At 38.7% G+C, this 19,724-nt stretch overlaps 2 protein-coding genes across 5 annotated transcripts in view; both read left to right on the plus strand.

The window, feature by feature from the left end:
- Positions 1-9,659, plus strand: part of LOC141926577 (uncharacterized) — an 85,693-nt gene extending 76,034 nt beyond the window's left edge. The window contains exons 63-74 of the mRNA XM_074832592.1: positions 47-85; positions 498-536; positions 886-921; positions 1,680-1,709; positions 2,781-2,816; positions 3,269-3,307; positions 4,532-4,570; positions 5,010-5,048; positions 6,288-6,326; positions 6,882-6,920; positions 7,633-7,662; positions 8,064-9,659. Of these exons, the coding sequence (XP_074688693.1) occupies positions 47-85; positions 498-536; positions 886-921; positions 1,680-1,709; positions 2,781-2,816; positions 3,269-3,307; positions 4,532-4,570; positions 5,010-5,048; positions 6,288-6,326; positions 6,882-6,920; positions 7,633-7,662; positions 8,064-8,162 (504 nt within the window). The 3' untranslated portion in view covers positions 8,163-9,659. The remainder of the gene's footprint in view (positions 1-46; positions 86-497; positions 537-885; positions 922-1,679; positions 1,710-2,780; positions 2,817-3,268; positions 3,308-4,531; positions 4,571-5,009; positions 5,049-6,287; positions 6,327-6,881; positions 6,921-7,632; positions 7,663-8,063) is intronic.
- Positions 9,660-9,989: 330 nt separating this feature from the next.
- SLC35A3 (solute carrier family 35 member A3) overlaps positions 9,990-19,724 on the plus strand; it is a 35,200-nt gene continuing 25,465 nt past the window's right edge. For all 4 annotated transcript variants that reach the window (XM_074832605.1, XM_074832603.1, XM_074832607.1 and 1 more), the window contains exon 1: positions 9,990-10,209. The gene's annotated coding sequence lies outside the window, so the exon portion shown is untranslated. The remainder of the gene's footprint in view (positions 10,210-19,724) is intronic.

Below are 19,724 nucleotides of genomic sequence, written 5' to 3' on the forward strand. Positions count from 1 at the left end.
TTAAAGAAGCTTTTTGATAGAGAAATAATTGGCACCTTTGCTTCAGGGTCCATCTTTCTCAGGTGGCAGTCATCATGGAGGACAGGTGAGAATTGGTTTTCTATTTATGGGTTGTTCTTTACATCATTCACCTTTCTCTCTCTTTATAAAGGGGTGGCTTACAGCAAAACATTGTTTAGGCAGAATAGATGAATATATGACCTTCTGCTGTGTCAGCCCACTCGGGAAAGTAAAACAAAGGAGGCTGCTGTGAGCACACAATCCAGTGGAACAGCACTAGTCACACCTGCCTGGAGCTGACTTTGATTTAAACTTTATTGTTGTGTTTAAACAGTAGCCATCGTAAAGGCCAATAGATTTCAGTATAGTTATAAAGGAAGTGTTTGCATTCCTGTGACACTTAAATCCATGGAAGACAAGCAAAAATGTGGGTTTTTTGTGACAGGTCATAAGTTACAGAATGTGCAACAAATATAAATGCTTTCTTATTTCTCTAGGGTATAGCTTCTTCAGGAAGCAGCCAGTATAGCGGACAGGTAAAACTTCTACTTTCATAGTATTTGCAGGTTTGTCATACAGTTCATTAGGAAAAATGACCCTCATGTTGTGCAAAGAAGGAACATTCTAAGAAAGAATAGCTTTATACCAAACTGAGTGAGGATTGCTAAGTATGGGTTTGTCTGGATGTCAGACCATGAAACGAGCAAATGATACAGGGGCCTGTGTGACTGCATGGAAATGCTTCTTTAAACAGATCATGGCTCTAAGAAGCCCATATTTGTTGTTATGTTTAAACAGAAGCAATTTGAAAGACTAAGGACCACAGAGAACAAGTGAGAATGTTACTCAGTAACACTGAAGTAATTAGTTACTCATTTTTTCCAGGGCTATTCTTCAGGAGGCAGCCAGTCTGGTGGACAGGTATGCTTTTCTGTCTCCACACCGTTCAGTTGTGCTAGTGTCAGGCACTCACAAATTACTTTGCATATCTTTCCTTCATAAGAACTGTTTTCCTTCACCACTGTCCTTTTTGCCCAGAGCCTCAGCAACACATTATTTTCTTTTCCCGTGTCATTCAGACATATCCTGCAGGCCAGAGTAGCCAGTAGTAACTGTCTAAATGGCAATTGTATTTGAGCTTCTGTACCTGCTTTGGTGCTAAACATTTTTCTTCTTACACATTTCATGCAGATTGAATGTGGAAAGTGAGACACTGAATGGTTAACCCCTGGCCACCTCTGATAGTTTTATCAGAGTGGAACTCACCTAGTAGGCCTCCACTGGAAATCATCTTTAGTGTTTTCTGTAACGTCTGTAGCATGAAAGAGTACTGCATGTATTCCAGGTGCTCTGGCCCCTCTAGGAAAAAAAAACAACCCAAAATACTTTCTGTAGTACTACTCAGAATTTTTGACTTGTCCTTTTGGTGAGTAAGGTTTTTACTGTAAGTTTTAAATGAGAAATTAGAAGACTATATTTTAAAAAATTGTTCCATAAGTGCACAGATAGCCTGAAAGTACACTGGAGAAAGAAACTACTTCTTAGCTGGAGCTTGGTGAGTCTGTGAGCAGGATTTTATAGTTTGTTTTCTTGCAGTAGCAATGTGAGTTTGATTTACAAATTCAGAGGCCTCTTCCAGTCCTAGACTCAGGAAATAAGTTTGGTTGTGTTTTATACAGGGTGGATGTGTGTGTCCTGGTGGAAGTTCAGTAAGTATTCTTTCTCTTTGTATATTTTTCATAGGATGTACACATACTGGGAAATTCTCAAGGAACTACATTTCTTGAAATAATTTTCTGTGAAGATGAAAGTGTTTTTCACATTGTACTAAAATGAGAAATTTTGAACCTGTTAAGGATAAAAATATTAAGTAACTTGCAACTGTAGTATTGTATTTGAAACTAACTACCCAGATGCATTTCTATTTCAAAGAAATACATGGGAAATAAATTGCACTTTCCCCATCCTGGATTAAACAAGTAGTAATGTTCTCCAGTATATGTATTAAAGGAAGACTAGTGCTGATTCTATCTATAAAATATTCAGACATGAAAAATGGCTTCAAAGTATTTAATTTCTTTTGGTTTATAAGAGAGGCCTGGGACTTTTCTAAGAATCTGATTCCAAATTTTCTCATAGTATATCTACTTGGTTTTGGAAACATGTGTGTAATAGTGCTCTTCTTATGATGGTTATTAACAGTATGATTGAACTAGTGAAACTTAGATCTAAAATCTTGGTCCAAAATGCTTCCAAGTGGAAACAGAGCAACGCATTTAAAAAGTTAAGGCTATTTCCATTTTTCTGTCTAATTAGTATATTTCCTATACTTTTGTAAATACTTTTTTAAAAAAGGCAAAGAATCCAGTTTTGCTGAAATTAGGCTAATTTATTTTTGAGGGAGGGTTCTGTTATCTTCTGTCTCAGTATAGTCAAAATTTCTTAGATGACTACTTATCTTTCTCCGATTATAAAATCAAGGAAAACCCACATGCTATAAGTGTACCACTCATGGTATATATGCCACTTCTGAGAATCGGAAGTGCTGAAAACAATGTATAAATTATCAGTTTACTTCTATTTGCAAACAAATAATCTGAAGGAATAAGGATGAATCAAAACTAAATCCTTTCCTTGTTTAATCAATCAAACAGAAAAGTATACCAGTAATCAGTGTCAATGACTTAATCATTGCAATAGGTCAAGATGTTCTCTTGTTTTTCCTTTACGTGATATTGAATTCAATACAGAGTAAACATTGCTATTTTTGTTGAATACAGGGTTCTTTTGGAGGAAACAGCTATCATGGTGGACAGGTAGGCAATTTTTCTGTAACATTTACAGAGTTTAGTTTCTCAGGAATAAACATGGGTCAGTTGCCATATTTGCCCGGAAGCCATTAAATATTGAGTTCAGTTTAGTCACAGAGATAGGGATAATAATTCCAGAGAGTACATGTGGCTCTTACTGAATCACTCTTGACATTTCAGTTATATCTTTCTATATGCTAGAGCCAAGATTTTACTTAATAATTATAGAAGCTTTCTTACCTCAAAAAAAATAACGAAGAATAATTCATGGGGTTCATCTCATTGCCTAAATCACTAATATGATGTGCGGATAAGTAGCCATTTGCCACTGCATTAATGGCTGTGTAAAGGTTTTCCAGTTAATCTGTGTCGTGTATTGTTTAGATTAGGTCCAGGGGTTTTGATGCCGGTTACTATTTAAAAAAATTATTTACAAAAGTTTCACATTCTTTTTACAGGGTTCATCATATTCTGGAAGCAGTCAGTATGGTGGACAGGCAAGCAACTTTTCTTTTTTTTTCAAGATCTTCTTCCTACTTATTATTTATTAAATGAAAAATATGATGCAGTGCATGTACTGCCAGTCAGTTTTTCAGAGTCCTTTTACTCTCAGTAAGTATCTGAAAACATGGACCGTTTCTCAGTAACTGAAATGAAGTAGCATGAACAAACTTGAATTTAAAGAAACATAATAAGATGTTTCTTTAAATAAAGATCATAATTTTAGTTGTTTTACATCAGAATGCCTCTTAAATCATGTGATAATTTTAATTAACTATCTTTTATGTTTCAGTTTCACACTACTATGACACCAGTTCAAAATCTGTTTTCTGTTATTTTTCAGTTATATTGAGATTATACTTTTTTTTGCATTTGTTTAAATACTTGGAAATTTGGTACAAAATATACCCATAGATATTGCTTTGAAAATATATATTCTGGTGTGTTACCCACAATAATACTTTCCTCATCTTCAGCTGCAATTTGAGTCTCTTACTGTAAGCAGCTCCCTATGTACCTTTTGTAGACTTAGTAGTTTATGACTGATCGAGAAATCTTACTAGCCCAAATAGTTAACAGAGGTAATGGATGGCTATCTAATAAGAAAGTGGAACATATTTTTCATTAGTATTTCTCTGTTCGCAATGTTTCACTCTGCTATACTAGAAAACAATTTAATTTCTTTTTGTTCCATTGGCAAACATTTGAGTTCAGTATCACTCTATTAAGAAGATCATTTCTTGCAGCATGGAGAGGATTTTTCAAAAGCTGCAAAACAAAGTTTTCCCAAATTACTTATTTGGAATAATAAGTATGCTCTTACAGTAAATCATAATGCTTGCTGAACATGTTTGACCTAGCAGAGAATCACAAATAGAGTAGATTTTTTTTTTTTTCCTCTTGAATGGAGCCATAGTTAAAGACACTTTATATCCGTATATTTATGTCAGAGAGTAGTCTTAGCTGATGTTTTGTGACTGTTTGCCAAATTTACTACTTTCAATTGTTAAGGATCGTAGAGGAATTAAATCAGAAGTCTTTCACTGCATCTTTTTAGGTTAATATTCTTTTCAGATTCCTACTGAGATTTCCTATCAGAAGGTCCTTCTGTGATGTTTCATTCTGCACAGCAAAAAAAAAAAAAAAAAAAGAAAAGAGTAACTGCTGTTATTCTGCCAACACTTAAGCACTTAAGTTTCCTGTGATTTTTTTTTTAATAGGGATCTTCTCCCTCAGGAAGCAGACCACATGGTGGGCAGGTGAGTATATTCTCTTTCCATCCCATCACTGCTAACTCTTTCCCTGTACTGTCTGGATCCAATCAGTTACTTGATGCTGAAAGACGTGTTCATTTGGCCATTTTACTGAGATTAAATAGTTGAGGTAATACTGATTAAAATCACTTCAGGAAGCTGAATAAAAGAATTGGCTACAATGAATCACTGCTCTGTGTAAAACATTCCTTTGAACATACTATAATCGCCATACTGTATTTCATAACACTGCTTTCTTGATTCAGAATAACAAATTGTCATTGTTTTGTATGCAGTAGATAGCTTAAGTTTTAGGTACCCCCAGTTACTTTTTGTTCACACAACATCCAAATAAGTTTGTCCTAAGTACTGCACAAATTGTCTCAAGACAGTGATAGCAGATTTTTTTCATTCAATTAATAGATGTTTGATTGACTTCTTACAGGGCTCATATTCTTCTGGAGGCAGACAAGATGGTAAACCAGTAAGTAACAAAATTTCAAGTTTACCTTTATTTTTCTTATAAGCCTGTTAAAAAAATCATATCCAGTTAGTTATGGACTAGACATTTTTCTGACAATTACTTAAATATGCAGAGTGTCACATGATTTACATATCTGGGACAATCTCAGCAAATGCAAACACAAAATATATTTTCACACAGTTCAATAATTTTGAGCCAGCATTTTACTCTGTAACTGAACTTCTAGTCAATCTCTGGATTAGTTCTAGTAATCACAGAATGAAATTACAGGATTATTTTTTTTTAATTATTTTTTTGTAAGGGGCTTCTGAACAGTTATTTCTATTTAAATTCATAGTAATCATATACTTGGTGCTCAGGGCTCACTTTTTAATTGATTTTATATGCATTTGACTTAAGTATTTCTGGCTTGCTTTAAAGAAAATACTTTCTTTTTTTTAAAGAAATAATAGTTGACATTTGACTATGCATATTTTCATCTTCTCCCACTTCAGACCACTTTTTTTGCTATGTAATTTAGACCTTGCTCTTGTTGTTATTCAATGGCAGGAGATATAGATAAGCACACACAGTGTTTTAGCTTATCTCTTACAGAAAATAAGATGCATCCACCTGTTACTAAAAAGTGGGCACAAGTGTTAAATTTTCTTATACATGAATCATAGAGGTGAGATATTTTGTGTACCATATTTGATGGCATTTTTTAAACAGTCAATGCTTGTAAGATACCCTGTTGGCAATGCCATTCAATAAGCAGAGCAACTTTGCCAGAAAACTGAGTAAGACTCTAGTAGAACATCTAATTTTTCAGTATCCACTTTTATTTTCAGTTACCTTCCTTATTAGAGCTTTCTTCAGGTAGCGCTGTATAGTAAAGGACTCTAACATTTACCTTTTCTTTTTTCCCCAAATCTAACTGTAGACTGATTCCAGGTGAATTCATGTTTAATTGGACCTTATTATTTTTTACTTTCTATATATTAAACACATCATAACTACAAAACAGCTCTTTCTTCTTGAGAACTTTGCATTAAATTCTCTGACTAATACATCATTCAAAAGAATACCTGTAACAGAAAGATGTTAAATATTTGTATTTCAGATAAGCTTTTCCCTGGGATTTTTGGATGACTGGACACAAAATAAGTGTTCATTCTCCTGTGGTCCTTTATGCCAGATAGGAAGAATATACTGACATACAAATAGGCTTAGAGTTGAAAATGGGTATCTTTTTTTCAGGGTTCATCTTCCTCAGGAGGCAGTCATCAAGGAAAGCCAGTAAGGATATTCTTCTTTCAGTATTCCACAACCAAGTTAGAAATATGAATATTGGGTTTTGAAATAGGTAACAATAATAAGGGTAGAATTTAAAATTATGTTACAATAGTAAATGTCTGAGAAAACTGACCAGTAAAAATTGGAATATTTTGTTCAAACTTGAACCTTAGGATGAGGCAGCATTCATTCCTCCTGTAGCAAAGTTTTGATATACTCTGTTACTTATTCATAAGAACATGCTTGGATCATTCTATTATGAATGATGTATTTAAATATCAGGATAACTGTTTCAGTTTCAAACTTGATAGTTCAGTCAACAACACATTGGCTTTGAAAATCATCTTGAAACTGCTCATGGAATAAAGAGGATGTAGCTGTGCTTAGTTGAGACCATTGAATTGAAATAGGGAAAAATGTGCAAGGAAAAAGGTAAAATCAAAGTCAGTATCAAAATTGCTGATATTAAGGGCATTTTCAAGACTGCTGTATGCTCTTTGGCCACAATTTACCAGGAGTCTTGTACAACAAAAATAAATGATTTATGGTTTTTTACAGGGCTCCTCTACCTCAGGAAGCACTTACTCTGGGAGACCGGTAAGAGTACTTTCATAAGAGTGTTTTCATCTTCTTTTCATAGTAAACGAAGAACCTGAGTGGTTGATAGAGCAATTTCAGGATGATTTGGTCTGAAGAGAACATTCTGTATTAGTTCTATTTGTATTGAAGAATATTTAAAGAAACTGCAGTAGAAAATACAGACTCAGCCTGGAAAACCTATTTCAGTATCAGTTATATTTTAAATCTGAATCTGTCTTGCTTCACATTCCAGTTAGCGGCCTTATTATGTTTTGCTGACCTCTATTTTTGAATTCCTGTTCTCTGTGTAGATTTTATAGGCTCTGCTCAGTTAATTCCTTCACTTTTTTTTTTTTTGATAAACTAGATTGTTGAGTTTTTCACTGGCAGGTTACCTGGTTTTGCACTTTCTTTTTTTCAGTATTCATCATTTTTTAACATCCTCTTTCAACTACAGGGATGGAAAACTCTGTGTGGAATATGATAATGGAATGAGAGAAAAATATACTTTTGCCCTTTCATCAATTTTAGCTGAAATTTTCAGATGTAAGATGCGATATAGTGTGTAACTAGAACTATTTATTTTATCCATGCAAAGCTACTTTCCTCTTGAACGACTTAAACCCATGCTGTGGGTTAAGCTATTAAAATTTTGTTGATCATGGGCAAAACTGTGTTCAAAACCATTAGGTGGGAACACATCTAGATTTATTTGTTTGTTTGTTTTCAGAATTCACCTTCCTCGGGTGGCAGTCAAGTGGTAAGCACTCTTCCTCTTTGTAGTTTCTACGGGTTTCTTCCTATACATATCGTAGAAAACTGGAAGTATTGTTTATGCTGTGAGGTAGCTCTCAGATTTCCTATATCTGAATAAATGTTTGTAGAATACAAGTGCAACATAATAAATGGGAATAGCATGAACAGAAATGAGGAAAAGTTGGACCACATAAGTGCTTTTGATCCTGTCTATCACTTGAAAACTGGACACCTGTAGATTTATTTGTACTATAGGTGTGGCACATGATCTTTTAACATCAGAAGTGTCTACATAATAGAAGGGGCTAATAGGGAAAAGATTTCTCTGAAACTTTCTATCCTTTTATAATAGTAACAAATAGAATTATTTTGAATTGGGTTTACCAAATTGATCTCTTTTTACAGAGTTCTGCTGGGAAACACTCCACTTCCCGACTCCTGCTGTTACTCAGTGTTTTGAGTGCTTTTGCTCTCTCTGCTGTGACATCAAAATGGTCTGTGTGAACTTCTGAAGAAGTTCTTGGCATCCCAGACATGGATTATATTCAGTAATATTAGATTAATTACTTGATGTAAGAAAAAAATACCCTTAAGTCAAATTGGCAGGTGTTACTTGGCTATGTTGTATGTCTAGCTAGTACATCATGCCTCTCATTAGTTTACTTTTGGTTTTAGTCATTAGTAGATATCGTTAGTTTTGTCAGTGTTTTAGGCATCATTTTAAGAGAGCATATTGTACCCTACCTGTATGATTTATTTATATTTCCGATGGGGAATGCGATGAACATCTATCTGAAATCTGACTGGTGCAACAAATAAATACTTAGAAAATATTTGGTTATTAACCAAAGTGGAGGAGGTCAAACATGTTGTTGTATATGCAAACTGAGCACTGTGTGGAGTCATCATCACATAAAGTACAGCTAATGTAAACATCTGATAAGCAATCCTCCATGGGACAGAAGAAAAGATGCTCAAATAATATCAGTCTTGGTTTTAGTCTATTGTAATCAAATGCAGGTTGAATATGGAGGTTGCAAAGAGAAGAAAAAGTACTCCATGGGACTGAAATTTTTTTGAGTTAATTAAAGTTTATTCATTAGAGAAGCCAAACAGCATAGAGGAAAGAACAGTTGAACTCTGTTGAAACTGCAAATACCTGGAGTTCTGTAGAGAAGTGTATGAGGCAGTGCACCCCAGATTATGCTGATAGTCTAAAAGCTGCTGAAAACCAATGCATTTTCCCTTGGGAAGGAATGGAAATTTAATTAGATTCATAAAACTGATAGCATCTTGGCTCCTTTTCTCAAGTATTTAGTCTACCCTGTGATACCTGATACATCTGCAAGTTTAATCTCAAGAATGATGCTGATATCTGCAAGCAGGTACAGTAAATGTGGTCACAGAAAGACCATGGCCCACTTTGGAGTTCGGGAGCAGCACCACATGTTGCAGCAAGCTCTTTTGGAGCTGCTGGAGCTGCCTTCTGCTTGTGCAGCAACCAGTGCTCTGGCACCTTGCTAGGAGTGGTGTGTCCATCGCTCTGCCGCTCCCACAGCTCCTGTGTCAGCGTTAGCCACGGGCTAAAGCTCCTTTGCTGTTAACAAAGTGCATTCTCCTAAAGCTTACTTCTAATGAATGTCTCACTGAACATGTGCCTAGTATTAAAATTACATTTAGTAGTAGTATGCTTGTCTCCCATGCTTTACAAGCGTAATTGATGAAATACATTTCCATTCACATTATGCTACCAACTTCAGCGGGGCCAAGATTTCGTCCGGTTTTGGTATGCTGCCCAGGACAGACTATTCCTTGCCAACCATCAGTAAATCAACCCGAGTTATCTGAAGCTGTAATTGAAGCATAAAGGAGTTTTGCTTAAATATGATCTTCAACATTTGGTGGACAATTTGTTTCTTTGGAACATGCAGTAAAGTCCGTATCTTAATTCGAACTAGCCCTGCACTTCTTTAATAAATGTATCATGGATTTCATACAAAATTCTCGTGTCAGTCACTGCAGAAGTGCCCCTGTACAAGACGGTTTTTGGCGCCGCGCTCCCCACCTCCCCCGTCCCCTGAGGGCCGCGCCCTGGCTGGCAGGCGCCGGGGGGGGGCGCAGCCCCGCGCGCCGCCGCCCCAACGGCCGCGGCGGAGGCGGCGGGATGAGGCCCCCGCTGTTCGCGAAGGGCTCCCGCCCGCCCCGGCCGCCGCCGCGAGTATTCGCCCTGCGGGCCCCTCCCGCCCCGCGTCGCTGTCCCTCGTGCGCCAGCCCCAGCAGCGCAGCCCCTGCCCGCCCCCTTCGGCCAGCAGCCCGGCCCGGCCGCTCCCAGGCTGGCGGGCTCTCGCTGCCGCTGCCCGCCGCCGCGGCTCCGGGGCCCGTGACGGGCGGGGCGCGCTGCTCGCCGCGGAGCTGGGAACGGAGCGGGCGGGGCCACGGCTGCAGCCGGAGCCTTTGCGGGACGGGACCGCGGCACCCGGAAACACCGGGTGGCTGGTGAGAGCTGAGCCGGCAGCGAGGGGCGAGCTGGGCCGGCGGCCCGGTGCTGCAGGTGGGTAGGCCTGGGCTGGGAGCGGCGGGAGCAGAGCCCGCCTGAGGCTGCCCCGGAGGGAGCGGTGCGGGGTTATGGGTGAGGGAAGACGCCTGAGGGAGGCCTTTGGTGTGGGAGGGGGACACGTTTGGGGTCGGTGGATGGGGTGGGGAGCAGGCTGTGGGGGGGTAGAGTGGGGCTGAGGAGAAACTGAGAAAAATGTCTGTAACCCGAATGCAGAGGGGGAGGAGGCGTGAAGGTGAAGTTACTGTGGGGAAGCAGCTCTCTGAAGTTGGGAAGTGGTACGGATCTGGTCAGCAGCGGTGTCGTTGCTAAGGTTGTCACTCGCTTGCTGGGTTTCTTGGTGTAGGTGCAGCTGGTGCTCTGCTGAGAAGGTGCTCGCTATGCTTGATGTAGTGCTGTATGTGAAGTTAAGAGAAATGCACACTTTATAAGTATTTTCATGGCATCACAATTTCATACTGTTTTTTTTAAATGAGAAACGCTCTAGCGGTACAAAGCTTAGGGATTAAGTCAGAAAACCAGAAGATGCAGAGATAATGAACGTAATAAAATAATACGTATTATGGAATAGACTGGAAGGTTAAAGATAAACACTAAAAGGTACTCCAAATTGTTTCATTTTATTGACTCTTATGAACTATATTTTAAGTCAGAGTGAGGAAGATTTGGATACTAGAGAAAAGATTTTTAAATAGTAGTTTGGGGGGAGAAGACTGAGACTGCTTTCTGCGGTGGAGGGGGTGTGTTATTTGGAACAAAGAATATATGCAACAAACCTTCATAAAACTGAGTGAGCACCATAGTGGGAAGCTTGTCTGTTACGGTGGCCTCTACACAGGATGGTTGGGATCTAGGGCAGCCCTTGCTTTTCAGAGAACATATGTGCAGACTGACAAAGTGTGTTTTAGAACAAACATTAGGTGACAGACTGCTTCTCCCAAAATCTGTGAGGTTTCCTTTCTTCATAGGTGCTGCACTTGACTCATCTTTGTATGTGGACTGAGTTGAGCCTGACCTGTTCAGCTGTATCTGTTAAGTTACTACACAGGACCTGCTCCACAAAAACTGTCGCTGTGTAGACAGTTTGCTAGAGCAGACTCTAGCTCTGTGATGCGTGCTTTTCTTTTATAAAAGAATAAGCAACATCAAATTTCTTTAGAGGCTGCAGGGTGAGTTTGAGGGAGGTGGTAGTTGTGGAGAAACTGATTTACAGTAACCTCTTTAGAAACTGTCACTCATGATTCCCTTGTAGACTGTTAGGCATTGTGAGAACTTGTGATTGAAAATTACACTTCTGGGAGATAAGGATTTGTTGGTTTGGGATGCGTGATGTTCTGGTTTGTAGAAGTAGAATGTGTAGGAAAAATATTGGTTTGGGGAAAGACTATGGTGATAGTATAAATTTGCTTTATTTAGAGCAGCGTATTGTTAGGAGTGACCCTATGTCTTCAGCAATCCTACAGGCTGCCTACACAGCCTAATTCCTTCTGCTAGTTATGCTGCTCTTTGCAATAACAAGAAAAAGGCAGGGATCATCTGAACCGGGTACCTAGGGAAATCAAATGCCCCGTGTCTGCTTAAAACAGTTCCGGATTTGGCAGTGTTAAGTGAGGGCAACACGTACTTGATCTTTGAGATAGGCTTGCTAGATATAGTTATTCCTCTCTTGAATTGCTTGCCACATGGACTTATTCTTCACCAATTACTTCAGTTCATACCCATATGCATGCTGCTTGCACAGGCTCAGCACCTTCTCTGGAACTCAGGAGGCTGCACAGCTAGATCACATCAATAGAAGGTGTCTCTAGAGGGGAGGAGAGATTCTTAAGATCTGTACTTCTTAGGATCTAGCATAATAATGTAGGATGGTTAGGAGTTTGGGATTTTCTCATTGAGTTGTTGAATTATATTCATACGCCTTTAGTACACTGTTCAGCTGTCTAATTTTATTAGTAATTACTAGCTTTCTTCAATAAATATCTACAGATCTGTTTTCACTGTAGTATCTAGTTTGTTACTCTACTCAGACTAGGTCACCTTGACTGAGGGTGGCTACATTGCCTTGAGCACCTAGACTTGATTAGTAGTTCCTAAATAGTGTAAGTGTAAGCTCTAGCTGAACCCCAGCTGTATTCAATGTTCAGTCTTTCAGCACCTTAAATCAAGCTCCTTCATTGGCTTGATATATCTGCAGGAGTTGCATTCAGGCAGTGCTTCGGTTCATGGCGTCGCACTCCTGTATGCTTGAGGAGGGATGGGCATTTGGACTAAACCTGAGAACTGAATGCCTCCTTGCTCACAGAGTCTACTAGGATCTTTCTATACTGTGGTCTATACAATGAACGCAGTGTCTGTACTGTTTGAAAAAGAGAGAGGCAGTTAAGGCAGGTTGTATCAAATTTCTATGCTGGCAGGCAGAGTTTGGCTTAATGACTGTTATGTCAATATAAAACTATTGCACTACTGTGCACATAGTTGAAGTCTTCATCTTACAAGAAATATGGTGTTAGATTTAACTCGGTGAGGGCCTGAATGCTCAATATTTATACTCAATATGTGATTTCTTTAATATTCATTAAACCAAATTCTCATCAGTCAAAGGAATCTTATCTTTGGATTCTTTGGTTTGGTGTAAAGGATAAAGGAGATAGGCTTAAAGTGTATTTAGCCACAGATTTCACATTTAAGATTCACAGCCTCCAACTTTTCCTGTCTGATACATAGATTAGAATGGTGATTTTTTTTTTTCCCCACAAAAGAAAAAAACAAAAACCCTTTGTGAGATCATCAAAAAACTCAGCAGTGTTAAGTTCCCTTTCTGTTAGGTTTTCTGCCAACCTGTAAGAAAACCTTAACTGAGTCCCAAGCAATTTATAGCATTGTCTGAAATTAGGTATTAGTTAATATGTAATTGCATTCCTTTTGTTACACTTGGCAATGGTGGAGTTTCCTGGTCGAGTGATAGGCCAGTGAAACACTGATACAGCCTCCATTATCCTTGTCAAAAGTCTAGTTTTGGAGCAGTTGAGAAGAAATCATTGGTTGATCTTTAGGAGTTACATTTTAATGTGTAACTGCTCTGTGCATAAGTGCACTTGCCAGTGCTAAAAAGCATTTGCATGATATTAAAAAAAGCCAAGTGTCGTGGTTTAACCCCAGCCGGCAACTAAGCCCCACACAGCCACTTGCTCACTTCCCCCACCCAGGTGAGATGGGGGAGAGGATCAGAAGGGTAAAAGTGAGAAAACTCATGGGTTGAGATCAAGACAGTTTAATAGGTAAAGCGAAAGCTGCATGTGCAAGCAAAGCAAAATGAGGAATTCATTCACCCCTTCCCATCAGCAGGCAGGTGCTCAGCCATCTCCAGGAGACCCGGTCTCCATCATGCGTAGCGGTGACTTGGGAAGACAAACGCCATCACTCCGAACATCCCCCTGCTGCCGCCTCCTTCCCCCAGCTTTATACTCTGAGCATGACGCCGTATGGTGTGGGATATCCCTGGGGTCAGTTGGGGTCAGCTGTACCAGCTGTGCCCCCTCCCAACTTCTTGTGCACCCCCAGCCCACTCGCTGGTGGGGTGGGGTGAGAGGCAGAAAAGGCCTTGAGCTGTGTAAGCACTGCTCAGCAGTAAGGAAAACGTCCCTGAATTATCAGTACTGTTTTCAGCACAAATCCAAAACACAGCCCCATAGTAGCTACTATGAAGAAAATTAACTCTATCCCAGCCAACAGCAGCACACCAAGATAGGGGTGTGGCTAGGGAGCTAGGTGATGTTGAGGGAGCAATATCCACCAGTGTTCTACAGTGTTGTGCTTGATATCCTTGTCATGAAAATATTATTTGAATGCAGTGACTTTTTTTTTTCACCAGTTAAGAATTTTTTTAATTTAAATGGAGAAATTGGAAATACCTCCTGAGGGAAACCTTCATGTGAAAAAAATCTTTGCAGCTTTCTGCTAGAAGAGTAAGGAAGAAACTTTGCTAGAGGATTTGCTTTTAATAACACTTCTGAAGAAGAATACAAGCTTTAAGAAAAACATAGCTTATTTTTTCCATAGTGTACTTAATACAGATTATAATATATCCAGCAAGAAGAATGAGTAGCAAACTGAAAAACAAAAGAAAGAGTGAGGTAAGTTTTAAAATGATGAAGTGATTTGCAGTGGTTTAGTTGAAAAGTGACGTGTATTTGGGGGAGGAACAGCGGACAAATATAGATAGCTTATGGGAGGGAATAAAGATGATACCAGTATCAAGTATGAGGAAGATGAAAAGCAGTAATAGTGACATTTTAAAGTGAGAAATAAAAGGTCTAAGGTTATTAGAAAAGTTTATAACATGGTTTATAAAAAAAGAAAAAATTGCACAGACATGATAGGAAGGGGCAGGGAGAAAGAAATGCATTGTTGAATGATAGCAGTCCAAACTTGGCAGTTAAAATATTCGTATGTATGTAAAATATTGTTCATAACCGAGTTCAGCAGCACTTACTAGATTCGGAAAGGTCTATGCACCCTCAGCAGCATCTGGGATATTGATCATAGAATGCTTTGGGTTAGAAAGGACCTTAAAGCTCATCTAGTTCCAACCCCCCTGCCATGGGCAGGGACACCTTCCACTAGACCATGTTGCTCAAAGCCCTGTCAACCTGGCCTTGAACACTCCCAGGGAGGGGGCAGCCACAGCTTCTCTGGGCAACCTGTGCCAGTGTCTCACCACTCTCATAAAAAATTTCTTCCTTGCATCCAATTGAAATCTACCCTCTTTCGGTTTAAAACTGTTGCCCCTTGTCCTGACACTACAGGCTCTGTTAAAAAGTCTTTCTCTGTCTTTCTTAAAAGCCCCTTTTATATATTGAAAGGCCACAATAAGGTCTCCCCAGAGCCTTTTCTTTTCCAGTCTGAACAATGCCAACTCTCTCAGTCATTCTTCATAGGAGAGGTGTTCCATCACTTTTGTGGCTCTCCTCAGGACCCACTTGAACAGGTCCGTGTCTGTCTTGTGCTAGGGGCCCCAGAGCTGGACACAGGACTCCAGGTAGGGTCTCATGAGAGCGGAGCAGAGGGGCAGAATCCCCTCCCTCGACCTGCTGGCCACACCTCTCTTGATGCAGCCCAGGGTACAGCTGGCTTTCTGGGCTGTGAGTGCACATTGCTGACTCCTGTCCAATACCAAGTCCTTCTCTGTAGGGCTGCTCTCAATCCACTCATCCCCCAGCCTGTATTGATATTGGGGATTGCCCCTGTCCATGTGCAGGACCTTGCACTGGGCCTTCTTGAACTTCATGAAGTTCCTTCCATCCATTTATTTCTATACATACACTATTTGTTGTATTAGATACTACTTTTGGTAAAAAGGCGGCTATATGGAGTCCAATGGAAAGAAGATTTATGGAATAGATTTTTCCTCTGAGGAACATAGTTGTGTTATAGAAAGTAGCATGTTACCTGTGTGTTACCCAGCACAGGGAAGAGGGCGATGCCCATGTGAAAGCATAGAAGGAGGTCTTATAGGTTCCCCAGGTTCTGTGAGCTAGGTCTTGCTGCTCCACCTTCCAATTGTGCTTTTCCTTAGTGTTGCCGGCTTATTATATTTGTATAGGTGCAGCATGAGCACTGGCTTCACATTTCATTTGAGAGATATGAGAACATGTATTTCTTTAATCTGCTATTTTGATTTGAAAGCAAATGCCCAGGAAGTGTGTCCGTATCTGTTCCACTGGAATTAAATAGTGTACTTTGTGTTCCGCTATGTTTTTCCTTCTGTAAAGCAAACTCAGTGTTTATTTTCTGGCAGACCCCAGGCATAGGACTTGGTGTACTGACACACAAAACTTAAACTTTGCCCTTTTCAGTTTTAAGAGGCTGGTTGTCTGCTTTTGTTTGGCTTTATATTTTAACTAATGTGCAAGTGTCTTTTGATTAAGCAGTCTTAAACTTGTTAGTCATAAAATGGAATTAGAGCTAGTAATAGCAATAACTCCTGTAATTTGGTGTTTAACTCTAAAAGACCATCAGCAGTGAAAACATTTCCCGGCTAGGCTGGAAGGAATATAATTCATGTAATGCCATCACTGTGAAGATTGGAAGCATAATAGTAGTTAGTAACTTACTATTTTTTAAATTTAACTTTTCTTGTGATAAGAGTAGGGAGGAGTAAAGAAATAGTTGCCAGTAGAAGTTATTTTTATGTCAAATATTTTGGTAAATGGGTAGAAATTAATACAAATATTAACTCTGTAGCCTGTTGGAAAGGCTTCATTTCACCATTTTCTGTTACTTTGTATGTATTTGTTTTTGATACAGTGCATCCCTAGACCATCACCTAGGAAGGCCTTTGCTTTTGTGCCTGTATAGAATCCTAGGCTCTGCCAGTGAGGTGTAAATTGCAGGATGGGACCCTAAACCAGCAGTACATTTTACCTTCCGTGTGTCATGAATTCCTCTCATTTTATCTGAATGAACTTGCTCTACAGATGTGTTAGTGGTAAGTGGTAAATGGACCTTGATTTATAGACATCATGTCCGTAGGTACCCTGAAACTAAGTGACTTGTTAATTGTATCTTACAGTGAGAGGTGCAAAGTACCTACACCTCACTGACTGTAATGTAGCCTGTCACATCTGTAACCTGGTACTGATTGCATGCGTGACTTTTACTGTGGATTGCTCAGTCCTTTGACAGAGAGCATGCTGTTATTTTGATCTGTGAATTTAACCTGCTTTTTTGTTATGTGATTTACCGGAATTCATTGTTAATTGCTTTTTTTTGTTGTGTTAGCTACTTCTTGAGAAGTAGCTTGGTGCTTGGGGTTTTTTTTTGGATGCTGATTTCTTTTTTTCAAGTTTTCTCATTCTCAAGTTTCAGAAATTTAAGGAAAATTAAATTTCATGAATATAATAAAAAGTGAGCCAGCTGCAATGACTGTAAGAAAAGCTTTCTTAGTAATTCAGGCAGAATACTGGATAGTTAGGGATACTGAAAGAACTTTTGGTGTGATGCAGATGAAATGCACAGTCAAATAAATGAAATTTGGATCATTTGTGCATGAACCATCATATTTTTTATTTATAAAAAAATATGTGAAAATGTGAGGCACCCTGACCTTAAAATTTCAGTGAGTCTAAAACATGCTAATCAACTAGATACTTTGTTAGACTGAGTTGAGCGTTAACAGTTCTGCACTCACTTCATCTTAATATATTTGTATCAGCATGGTGTGAAATTTTGGGTGAGCCTGGATCTGTGGAGTTGCCCCTGCTCTTTTGTTGTTGCAGATGGTGTTAGGCCGTGCTTGCTGGAAGGATGTCTATAATGTGCAGTATAACTCCAGCCATCTTTGGAAAATGTCTCAAGACAGTCTTTAGTCTCTGAGTTTAACTAAACAATAGTTAAAATAAATTAGTCACATTTCCTTCTGTAGTTATCTTTGAGGTATCTAAAATACTAAAAAACTAAAGTAATTCTGTGAGATTTTGAGACCACCTACAAAGTCAACAATAAATTAATAAATTAATCCTTAATTTTGCACAAGATTCTGTTACTATAGATATTTAGCAGCTGAAGAGTTCAAAAATTTATACCATCAGATCTTTAAAAGACAAAATCTTAAGGTTAAGAAAAGTCCTGTAATCTTCTTGTTGCTCATGTAGTAAATTCTGATTAATATTAGTGTGTTTTGTTAAGAATGGATAGAGAAAAATAAAATATATATGGTATGTTTACTGTTTGTTAAGTCAAATTGAATATGTTCCTTTTGGCCTAATGCATTTCATCTGCAAACATCAGAATTTACCAGTATTTTAGGAGGGAAAGTGTAAGGATGATATAAAAATAAAATGTAAAATATGAAATTTTAGTCTGTGGTGGAGAAATTACTAAAGGAGATGAAAATCTGCAAGTCAGAAATGTATTAATTTTGTCTGTAGGAATATTATGAAGTGGAAATATGTGATTTTCCACTTGAAAAAAATTTGCTTCCTTTGAACAGATATTTTTCAGACTTTGCGCAGTACGATACTTTGATCTGAAGGTATTATTTCCTGTATAGATTGGTTTGGGTTTGTTTTCTGAGCCTGTAAAACCTTTCCAGGGTCCTTTTCTTTTATATGTTTAAGGAGAACAATGCTTCATGTAGTATCCATCTGCATTTTATTCACTTGTGTGTACTGAAGTTGAATGTGACGTGTCTGCACATACCATCTTGGCTTACTGCATGTTGACTTCCCATATAGACCTGCCTTTAACCTCTTCCCCTGCCTTCTGGCTTGCTGGCTGTAGGGTGTGTCTACATGATACACTGAACAAACTACGCAAAAGCGATTTACTTTTTTTTTACCTAGACTAATAAAAGAAAAGAATAATGAGCCTAGTCACTGGGTTAACAGATGTGACAGGCTACATTACAGTTAAGGAGCTGCAGGTACTTAGCACCTCTCACTGTAAGACACAGTTCAAACTTCACTGAGTTAACGTGACCACTCAACTTCCAGTCTTTGAATTAGCAAACCTTAATCTGATTTTTGGAACAGATGCATTCTGCAGAGTACTGAGTAGTCTGCCCAAAGCCCAGTAAGAAATCTAAGCCTGATTGTAACTCTGTACAGGAAATGCATTGGGAACTTTCATTTCATTATTGATTTAAGACAATCAAAGTGTGGACTGTTACTGAAGGCAATAGTTCATTTAGTATATGACTGCAGAGTCTGTTGCAGTGAGGGTAGCAGGAGCTCGTGGCTAGAAGAGAGCAATTACACTTCTGGTAGTAATCTGTAAATCTAAACCTGCTGTGAAACTGCAGTTGTCTCTTTTTCTGGATCCAGTCCCCAGTTTGCACTAAGTTCTATGAACTGATATGCAGCTCTCTTAAAAGAAAGGAAGAGTGACCAGGAGAGCTGATAAGCTATTATGTGTGCTCAGTAGAGGATGGTTATTTTATTGGCATACGTAAGTTTCAGGATTCTGTAGTTCCTGCTCTGTGAACCAACTATTTGTAAGTACAGTGTGAAACTTCACACACTTGTTCTCTACAAGCCTGTCTCACTGACCACTGGCAGGATAACTTTTAACAAATATCCGTATTTCAGCTATCACACTGGATGCTTAAAGTCCATTTTGTGTAAATTTTGGAAACTCTGAAACTGCTTTAGTGAATTATGGTAAAGAAATGTTTTCTGCTACTGGCACCTTTTTGGGACACATTGTCTGGGGAAAGTTCCCTTTTTTACCATGATTACTAATGAAGACAAGACTGTAGTTTAAGATAATATTGTGGTATGTATTCCTTATGGCTTTGCTGATGGGCTTATTAAACTGTTGTGCTTCTCGGTACGTTTTCATGCTGCATGCTTTGATACTTGCTCATAAACAAGGTACTAGTGATTTACTTTAAAAATTACATTTTAAGCTGCTTAGTAAATAGAGGGTTGTATTTCAGCAAGAAATTCATGTGAACATTGTTTTCTGATATTGTGATCTATTTTGAAGATTAAGGAATTGATCTTTGAGAATTT

This window comes from Strix aluco, chromosome 8, assembly GCF_031877795.1.
Source record: "Strix aluco isolate bStrAlu1 chromosome 8, bStrAlu1.hap1, whole genome shotgun sequence".
NCBI lineage: Eukaryota > Metazoa > Chordata > Aves > Strigiformes > Strigidae > Strix > Strix aluco.